Genomic DNA, 10,443 nt, shown 5'->3' with positions numbered 1-10,443 from the left:
TGGGCTGTTGTAAGGTTTAACTGGGAATTATGTATGTAAAATGCTTACTACGGTGCCTGGTACCAGAAAAGCCCTCATTTACTGTTTGCTATTCTCTCTACTGCTCCTTTCCAGGGAGTCACTGGGGTGCTGGAGGAAGACACCCAATCTGCCATCCTCCCAGCCCCCAAGCTGAACAGCGCACCAGGGAAGCTGATGGGAAAATACCGTGCAGTGCAGAAGGCCAAAGGGTGGTGGTTCCAGGCATGGACTCTTGGAGGCCCTAGGTGACGACCTCTCTGCTCCGGAGTCCGCCCTCCCCAGGTTTGAGCGGCGGAGCTCCGGGCGGGGTCGGGGGCGGTGCGCTCCAACCAGGACGGCGCGTAGGCGGGCGGGCGGGGCTCCGCGACCCGACGCCCTCGGCCGGCAATATAGCCGCTCGGCTGAGGCGCTGGTGCGTGGGGGCAGCGCAGCGGGCGGGGGCCGCGAGCCAGACACCGGAGCAGCTGCCACCGAGGTGGCCCGGAGAGGGACGAGCAACATGAGCAGCAAATGCGACGTGGTCGTGGTGGGGGGCGGCATCTCAGGTCAGTGGCGGCTGCGCGCCCTCCTTCCTCCTCCCGGGCTCCGACAAGTGGCCGCCCAGGGAGGCACGCGAGGCGGCAGTGGGGCGGGGTGCCCCCAGGAGCCCCTAGACCCTCCGTGCGCCCGAGGGGATCTAGAGGGTCCCGAGCGTGCACACGGAATCCTCCCTTGGGGGAAGGATTTGGTGCGCCCCTGGACAGAAGCCGGGGGCTGGAAATCTGTTGAAGGTCTGGGGCTGGACTTTGAACTTTTCCCCGGACAGTTGCCAAGCCTGAGCTTGCTGGAATTTTCAAATCGCGGGGGAAGAAAATGGGCAGGGGACAGAGTCTTGCTAGGGGGTGGCATAAAGGTCAGTCACTTTGTTGCAGCCTGACCTGAACACTCTACATCCTTACTTGGAGCCGGCGTGCACCACTGCGTGTTGTTATTCTGGTACCAGGAAAACGACCTTGAACAGCTCCCAGTTCAGAAAGGATTGGACCCTGGGGCAGTCGATTACCAACGACCCTCCTGACCCTGATTCTTTGTGGTTCCATGATTGCCATGTGTCTGCCTGGGGCTGCAGGGCCTTCTTGTCAAACGCCTCTTCTCTCATTCCCTCCTCCCCCCACTCAGTGGCGGTGGCCAAGAAGCCCAACAGGAATGGGGACAGAAACTACCCTCTTAGACACGGGGGGAGAAGGGGGGAGAGGGACCGTGCACACAGCAGGGCCCCCCAGAAAACAGAAGCCAGAAGAGGGATGGGGTCAGTGGGGGAACCCACCCTCTCAGGAGGGTCAGGCGGATCCTATGGGATGGAGTCAGTGGAAGTAAGCAATGCTTCCAAAACAGCCTGGCTAACAGACCCCTGGCGATGCTTTGGCTGAACCCCCAGGACCTCCTGGTGCTTGAGCAGTAATTAGGACACCTCCACAAGCCATGAATGTGTTGGCTAAAATATGCCCTAACCAGATCAAAAGAGCAGGGCTCCACCTTGTTCTCTGTGGGGTGGGCAGGGCAGAGGTGCTCTGACTCCCTTGTGCCAGGTGAAGAAACCAAGGTGTTGGATGTTGGGTGCTGCTCTTCCACTCCAGCCTTCCTCACCTTTGAGTCAGACCTCAGGGGTTACCACTTCTGTCTGCCCACTTCCTCCTGAGCTCACCCATGCCAGGCTCTGTGGCCGGTGCTGCAGGTACACAGGTACATAAGCACAACAGCATGCTGCGGTAGGCTAAGGCTATATAGATGCCATTGTCTTTCAGTATTTTTGACATCTTCTCCCCTAGAAGAACTTGGACTCAGAATCATATCTACCTAGGTGTTTTAGAAAATATCGCTAGATGCGCCTCCATGCTGCCTTGCACAGCACCCCATCTTAGGGAAGCTGAAGGCTCTCTTTCTGGGCCCCCAAAGTCTTTTTCTTGCCCAAACTATGTCTAACAGGTTCAGATTCTTCTGTTTTCCCTCTTACTTTGGCCTTTCTGATTCATACTCCAAACCTTCAAGCTCACTCAAATTCATGTTAGACTCGTATGGGAAGGATAGCTAAGGTTTTAGCTATTTTTCCAACAGTGGTGAATCTCTACTCTGACCCCCAAACTCTCCAGACAAGGGACTGGTGAGTAGATCTGCCTTTTCTCAAGAACCGTACATAGAATAGGCATTGTTCTACATGAAGAGAACACCAACTAGTCAGCTAGGTTACAAGGGCCTTGTGAAAGGTAAGTGAAGCACTGTGTGTGAAAATGGCTTTGCAAAGTCTGACATATGTATGACATAAGGTCTTACAAGAGTTTTGCTCATTTATTCAAGCAGTAGGCATTAGGGCCAGCTGCGGTAGAGGATGCAAAAATGGGTCACATTGTTCTTGTCCTGGAAGATTTGTCCATTCAGGAAGGGAGGTGAGGTATCCACACGAAGGCAGTACAAGGTAGAAAGCGGTAGGTGTCACAAGAGGGGTCCACTCATTAATTCATTATCCATTCATTCAAGGAACATTTGCTTCCCGTCCCACATCTTACCCGAAAGGGAATGAAAGATGAATTAGGCAGAGCCATTGCCCCTGGGGTAGTCACACGCTGAGGCAGAAGGCAGAGTCATGAACAAGTAAAACTAATGATCTATGATAGATGCCTTAGTAGCAGGAAGTTCTAGGCAAAGTGCGTGTCCAACTCTGCCTGAGAATATCTGGGCAGACTTCACAGAGGAGGTGACACTTGAAGTCGATCTTAAGGAATGGATATGAATTCACCAGGAGACTAGATGAAGAAAGTATTTGAAGCTAAAGAGCAGCTTATATAAAATCACAAATATGTGAGATGTTCTCATGCTTAGGAAACATAAGAACTTCAGTGTGGAGTGTTGGGGGGACTTGGGAGAGACCAAGCTACGAAGGTGGGTTGGGATGAATCGTGGGGAGCCTTGTATGTCATCCCACAAAGATTTAGTTCCTTCTGAGGTCAGTGAACAGCCACTGATGATTTTTCATTCACAGAGTGGCATGTGTCAAGTGACAGAAATATGGTGATGCAAAAAGAGGGACGTGCAGAAGAAGAAGAGCAGGCTTGGGGGAAAGATGGGACATCTAGAGTTGGAGGTGCTGGATGAACTCCCAGGGAGAGATGTCTAGCAGCTGGAAGTGCAAGGAACAAGTTGGGCGGACAGATTTGTGTGACAGAGACATTTTTTTTTTTTTTTTTTTTGTGGTACGCGGGCCTCTCACTGTTGTGGCCTCTCCCGTTGCGGAGCACAGGCTCCGGATGCGCAGGCTCAGCAGCCATGGCTCACGGGCCCAGCCGCTCCGCGGCATATGGGATCCTCCCAGACCGGGGCACGAACCCGTATCCCCTGCATCGGCAGGCGGACTCTCAACCACTGCGCCACCAGGGAGGCCCATGACAGAGACATTTTATCTGAAGCCACTGAAGTCCATGAAATGACCCAAACCAAGAGCAGAAAGAGAAGAGAGGATGCCTGGGACAGAACTGGACAAGGGCGTGCTTACCTCCTCCACTGGGAGGAAGATATTACAGTCATTCTTCTTTCTTTTTTAATAATCATCTTTCTTTTAATTAATTAATTTATTTATTTATTTATTTTTGGCTGCGTTGGGTCTTCATTGCTGCGCGCAGGCTTTCCCTAGTTGCGGCGAGCTGGGGCTACTCTTTGTTGCTGTGCGTGGGCTTCTCATTGTGGTGGCTTCTCTTGTTGTGGAGCACGGGCTCTAGGCACACGGGCTTCAGTAGTTGTGGCACGCGGCCTCAGTAGTCGTGGTGCACAGGCTTAGTTACTCCGCAGCATGTGGGATCTCCTTGGACCAGGGATCGAACCCGTGTCCCCTGCATTGGCAGGTGGATTCTTAACCACTGAGCCACCAGGGAAGCCCTACAGTCATTCTTTAGAGTTTGATGAAAGATATGAGGAAACGGAGAAACTGAAAAACAATTAGTTAACCTCAGATCTTAGCTCAGATGTCATTTCCCCGGAGCAGCCTTCCCAAATCCCTCTAAATGGGATTAGATGCCTTTGTTTAATTTTTCTCTGCCATCTTGTTCCTTTCCATGAGTTTTTAATTGTTCATATATTAATGTCATTTCTTGTTCAATATCTTTCTCCTCCACTAGGCTGTAAGCCTCTGGAGCCCGGGGAGGTGTTTCTTTTTCTCCCTGAGAACCCCTAACCCCAGCTCCAGAGCTCTGCCTGGCCCAGTTAGCACTCAAAATGAGTTGAATTAATGAACTTTAACTTTACACCAACAAAGCAGCAGTTGATTGGATCTGATATTCATATCCATTCACTACCAATCTTTTTGCATGTCCTGCCAAATCATATTGCGAATGGGAAAAGTGGTAAAATCAGAATTTGGGGATTAGTCGGTGACTGACACAGTGGTTTAAAAGAGTCTGAATTCGGGGCTTCCCTGGTGGCACAGTGGTTGAGAGTCTGCCTGCCGATGCAGGGGACACGGGTTCGTGCCCCGGTCTGGGAAGATCCCACATGCCGTGGAGAGGCTGGGCCCGTGAGCCACGGCCACTGAGCCTGTGCGTCCAGAGCCTGTGCTCCTCAACGGGAGAGGCCACAACAGTGAGAGGCCCGCGTACCGCAAAAAAAAAAAAAAATGAGAGTCTGAATTAGACTCTGTTTTTTTAACTTTGTTAATTATTAAACTTGGGACATTCTGGTCATTCTGGTTAATTCTCTGATAGTTTGCAAAGCTGTCAGCAAATTTTAATCACTCCCTTTGGGATAAACAGATGTACTGGGGGTACAGCTGGTTAATATGTAACTTTTTTTTTTTAGTGTTTGAAAAATTCCAAGGCAACTATAGAACAGCTTTTTGTTTTTGGAAATGTGTGTGGTATATAAATGCACACCTCCTGAAATCTCTTTCGCCCCAGGAGCAGCTCATCTCTGGAGACTTGGCAGTGTAAATGGCATTTCCCACATGGAGCTGGACAGCAGCATATGGTTTCTGTTCCGAGTCTTGGTTTTAAAGTTTGGTTTGGTAGAACCATGGAAACTATCTTTTGCAATTCTGGAATGGCTCTTGCTCAAGCCTCAAAATAAAAGCTAAAAAGGGAAACTTGAAGCAGAAAGGAGAACTTTTCCCCCCCCAGGCTTGAGAGAGGAGATCTGGCCATGTGAGGGTGGCAGGCACTTGGCTAAGAGTCTGGCGGAATCAGAGCCAGCTTTCCAAGTGGTAACCAACACCTGGGAGGTGATCTGTGCGGCCAGGAGGGCCAGTTTGCTGCTGGTTGGCAGGAGTGGCCTGGGCAGGGGCGTCAGAGAGGGCCCACGAGGGATCATGAGTTGAGGGACGCAATAGACAGACGTGGCCTGTATGTTAGTGGCAAAAGCCCCACCTCACCTTTGATGAAGAAAGATGGAGAACTTCCCTGGACTCCTGTAACCCACTTCAATGTTCTAAAAAATAGTAATCGGATAGAAGTGCTTGGAAATTTGTATATCCCGGTCAAGGACAGGATATAGAGAAGCAGTATGGCAATGTTTAAGCAGCATACATCAAACATCAAACAGACTTGTTATGAATCCCATTTCCTACACTTACCTATTGTGTCACCTTAAAATTTCCCTCACCTCTCTGCTCTTCAGCTGCCTTATCTTTATTTTTTTAAATTTTATTTATTTATTTATTTTTGGCTGCGTTGGGTCTTTGTTGTTGCGGGCAGGCTTTCTCTAGTTGCGGCGAGCGGGGGCTACTCTTTGTTGTGGTGCGTGCGCTTCTCATCGCGGTGGCTTCTCTTGTTTCGGAGCATGGGCTCTAGGTGCACAGGCTTCAGTAGTTGTGGCACACGGGCTCAGTAGTTGTGGCTCGTGGGCTCTAGAGCACAGGCTCAGTAGTTGTGGCGCACGGGCTTAGATGCTCCACAGCATGTGGGATCTTCCTGGACCAGGGCTCGAACCTGTGTCCCCTGCATTGGCAAGTGGATTCTTAACCACTACGCCATGAGGGAAGCCCCCAGCTGCCTTATCTTTAAAATGAGACTCCTAATGCCTTTATTGGTGGAGAGGTTGTTGCTAGGATTAGAAAGAATGCACATGAAGGACTGTACACAGTGGTCATTATGGTGTCAACTTGTACCTTTTTTTTTTTTTTTTTTTTTTTTTTTTGCAGTACACGGTCCTCTCACTGCCGTGGCCTCTCCCGTTGCAGAGCACAGGCTCCGGATGCGCAGGCTCAGCGGCCATGGCTCACGGGCCTAGCCGCTCCGCGGCATGTGGGATCTTCCCAGACCGGGGCACGAACTCGTGTCCCCTGCATCGGCAGGCGGACTCAACCACTGCGCCACCAGGGAAGCCCTCAGCTTGTACCTTTTGAAAAAGACATCTTTTTTAGCTTCTAGGGTTTTTTAATCTGTGGGAGCAGAGGCAGGCACCTCTGTGTAATCACATCTCCCTCTTTAGTAACCAGTCATTTTTCTTGCTGTGAGGCATTTATAAGGTGGCAACAGGATGCAAGGTATATACGCAGGCATGGTTCCGGCCTCATCCTGTCCACCCCCATCCCTTCATTCCCTCTGATGAGGAGCCTGAAGAGCTCAGGCTTACCTTGGGCTTCAGAGCCACTAAACCCACTGTGTTCCTCTTCAGAAGACATTTTAAAAGCACTAGATCTGGGGGCTTCCCTGGTGGCGCAGTGGTTCAGAGTCCGCCTGCCAATGCAGGGGACACGGGTTCGTGCCCTGGTCCGGGAAGATCCCACATGCCGCGGAGCGGCTGGGCCCGTGAGCCATGGCTGCTGAGCCTGTGCGTCCGGAGCCTGTGCTCCGCAATGGAAGAGGCCACAACAGTGAGAGGCCCGCGTACCGCAAAAAAAAAAAAGCACTAGATCTGTATCTCATCACTGCCCCAGCCTAGCTGTTATTCCGATTCTGACCTGGTCCTCATTTTCAGCCACCTGACTCCTATCTTAATTATAAGAAATAATAAATGGGACTATTATTTATGTCTTTAATAATATTAATTATTTAATAATAATAAAAGAGCCAGCATTTTGAGTGTTGTCTATATGCTAAATTGAGTGAGGTGATCCTAGTATTAACATCTGCCGAGCACCAAATGAATTCAAAATCTTCGTGTAGAAGTCTGTTCTGTGTTTAGAATTTCTGACATGTTTATCTCTTAAATATATATTAAAAATAATTGGAGTTGAAGATTTTTCTTTCAGTTTAGCTGCTGACTTTCGTATATCATCTGAGTTAGTAAATCACATACAAGCCAAGAAAGTAGGGCTGCAAAGCAGCATCCCTGTTACAAGATAATATTCCATGAGTGTGTGTGTGTGTGTGTGTGTGTGTGTGTTAGGGTGTGTACATTCACAGCCACTAGCCACCCCCTCAACCCAAGGTTTGACAGTGGAGTCGACTGGCACACTGCCATTTCAGATCCATTAGGGGTTAGTGGCCATTTTGTCAGCCTGATTAACAATAATAGCCAAGGTCTGCTGTGTGCTTGCCAGATGCCAAGCCCCATTCCAAGCACTTAACATACATTTTCTCTTTTAACCCTTTAAACCGCTTTTTGAAGTACTATCCCTACTTTCTAGATGAGAAAACTAAGGCTTGGAAAGGTTACCAACTTTGCTTAAGGTGGCACAGCTGGTTAGTGGTGAAACCACAATTAACGCCATGCTCTTAACCTCTATGCTCTACCAATGCTGATTTCTTCTGCTCCCAGAGAAAATGTCACTGCAGGAGCGGTACCAGCCTCTTAACCTTTGCCCATCATCAGACCAACCATTTCCTCTGTAACAATAACTTAGAATTTGTTTTGATACAATTTGTTCACACTGGAACAATGGAAAAGACATACACACTGAGTAATACAACTGATATGTATGTCATCAAAGTTTGAAAATCAGCTGGTTTACAGCTTAATATTAAAAAAACCAACAACCCAATCCAAAAATGGGCAGAAGACCTAAATAGACATTTCTCCAAAGAAGACATACAGATGGCCAACAGGCACATGAAAAGATGCTCAGTACCACCGATTATTAGAGAAATGCAAATCAAAACTACAATGAGTAGTTGACCTCACACCAGTTAGAATGTCCATCATTAAAAAGTCTACAGACAATTAATGCTGGAGAGTGTGTGGAGAAAAGAGGACCCTCTTACACTGTTGATAGGAATGTAAATTGGTACAGCCACTATGGAGAACAGTATGGAGGTTCCTTAAAAAACTAAAAACAGAGTTACCATATGATCCAGCAATCCCACTCCTGGGCGTATATCCAGAGAAAACGCTAATTCGAAAAGATACATGCACCCCAATGTTCATAGCAGCACTATTTACAATAGCCAAGACACGGAAGCAACCTAAATGTCCATTAACAGATGAATGGATAAAGGTGCGAGATATATCTATCTATCTATCTATCTATCTTATTCAGCCATAAAAAAGAATGAAAATGCCATTTGCAGCAATATGGATGGACCTAGAGATTATCATACTAAGTGAAGTCAGACAAAGTCAAATATCATATGATAGCAATTATATGTGGAATCTAAAAAATGATACAAATGAACTTATTTACAAAACAGAAATAGACTCACGGACATAGAAAACAAACTGACCAAAGGGGTTAGCGGTGGGGGAGAGATAAATTAGTAGTTTGGGATTATATATATAATATATATAAAATATATATTATATATAAAATAGATAACCAACAAAGACCTGCTGTATAGCACAGGGAACTATATTCAATATCTTATAATAACCTATAATGGAAAAGAACCTGAAAAAGAATATATATATGTGTGTATATATATATATATATATATATATATATATATATATATATGAATCACTTTGCTGTACACCTGAAACTAACACAACATTGTATATTAACTATACTTCCATTAAAAAATGGTTAAGGGCTTCCCTGGTGGCGCAGTGGTTGGGAGTCCGCCTGCCGATGCAGGAGACACAGGTTCGTGCCCCGGTCCGGGAAGATCCCGCATGTCGTGGAGCGGCTGGGCCTGTGAGCCATGGCCGCTGAGCCTGCGCGTCCGGAGCCTGTGCTCCGCAATGGGAGAGGCCACAGCAGTGAGAGACCCGTGTACCGCAAAAGAAAAAAAAATAAAAAAATAAAAGATGGGAGGAATAATATAAGGCCATAGGCTCCAGTTGACAGGTGATATTTCTGTTTATAGGAAGGTAGAAAGTACAGCAAGTCTAGACTAGTAGGATGGGGAGATAATGGGTAATAAAGTTAGAAGGAGGAGGGCAGGATCAAGCAAGGAAAAGCAAAGTGAGTTGGTTACGTTTTTCTGTGGTTGGAAAGAAGGAAGCATTGACAATTTTTACTATAAAGATAAGATGGGCAGTTGTGTGCCTGATAGGTGAAAGAGGGCAACCCTAGAGCCAGGGCAGCCAAAAGATGGGTAGTAATTCAGGAATAGGTTGAGAGGTGATCAGCTGTGTATCATGAATTGAGTTATCCTGAAGCTCAAGGCAGGTCGCAGGAGAAAGGGAGGGGAGGCAAGAATGGAAAGAAGTACTGCAATGGTACACGCTCCTTTTTTCTATTTTGCTGAGAACATACCCAGAAAAGAAGTATCACAAAAAATAGTATTTCCCCCCTGAAGTTTTAAAATTGAAATGGAAGGACTTGACTGTATTTTTAAGTTTCCTTTTTAAAAAAAATAAGATCAAAGAGATTTTCTTCCTAAGGGTTGTGACCCAGCTTACTAAATGAGGAACACACATCTTGGGCAATCTCAAACACAAAGTGAGTAGTTCATCCTGTTTTGTAACATAAAAGTTGTCATTGAAACTTGCTGTTTTGTGAGAGAGAGGGCAAAATCAGAAAGCAAGTTCAGGTAGGTTTGGCCTTTCAAATGTTAGTTATGTTACGGTAGTCTCCATTTAATGGCATCTTAAATGTCATGTTCTAGTTAATTTCAACTTCATGTCAGAAGTTTACACTCTTGATCTCATGTCATCTCATCCCTTACCTGGGCCATTTTTCACTCTGGACTCATCATCATCATCAACATTTATCAGAATTCCACAATGGTGAAGGTGTCCTTCTAGGTCCTTAGTTTTATTTGCTCTCCTTCCAGCCTAAATAATCCCCCCTTTTCGTTTACCTTGCAGATATTTGCAATGATTCTTTTATAGTGAATTTGGAATCCTGACCTCATCTTTTGGAATTGGAGCTACTTTTTATTCCTGTGATCCCAGTTGTGTTTCTGTCTTAAATTGTGTCTTTATAATTATGTTTAATTCTATCTCCCTTCTTTGGGTTATTTTCCAGTTAAAGCAACACGCTCTTTGGAAAAGTTTTGTTATCCAACACGGCTCCCTTTCAGATAACTTAGGGTAAAGTGAAGAATTAATAACCAAAGTTCCCTCGAAAATTTTTAGGAA

At 46.8% G+C, this 10,443-nt stretch overlaps 1 protein-coding gene across 1 annotated transcript in view; it reads left to right on the top strand.

The window, feature by feature from the left end:
• Positions 1–296: 296 nt before the first annotated feature.
• Positions 297–10,443, top strand: part of MAOB (monoamine oxidase B) — a gene marked incomplete at its 3' end in the record, with an annotated part of 102,085 nt that continues 91,938 nt past the window's right edge. Inside the window, exon 1 of the mRNA XM_079727917.1 lies at positions 297–566. Coding sequence (XP_079584043.1) covers positions 521–566 — 46 coding nt within the window. The 5' untranslated portion in view covers positions 297–520. The remainder of the gene's footprint in view (positions 567–10,443) is intronic.

The sequence above is a fragment of the Hyperoodon ampullatus genome, assembly GCF_949752795.1.
Source record: "Hyperoodon ampullatus genome assembly, chromosome: X".
Lineage (NCBI taxonomy): Eukaryota > Metazoa > Chordata > Mammalia > Artiodactyla > Ziphiidae > Hyperoodon > Hyperoodon ampullatus.
Note: the sequence above shows the minus strand (reverse complement) of the source record. Positions and strands in the feature narration are given on the sequence as shown.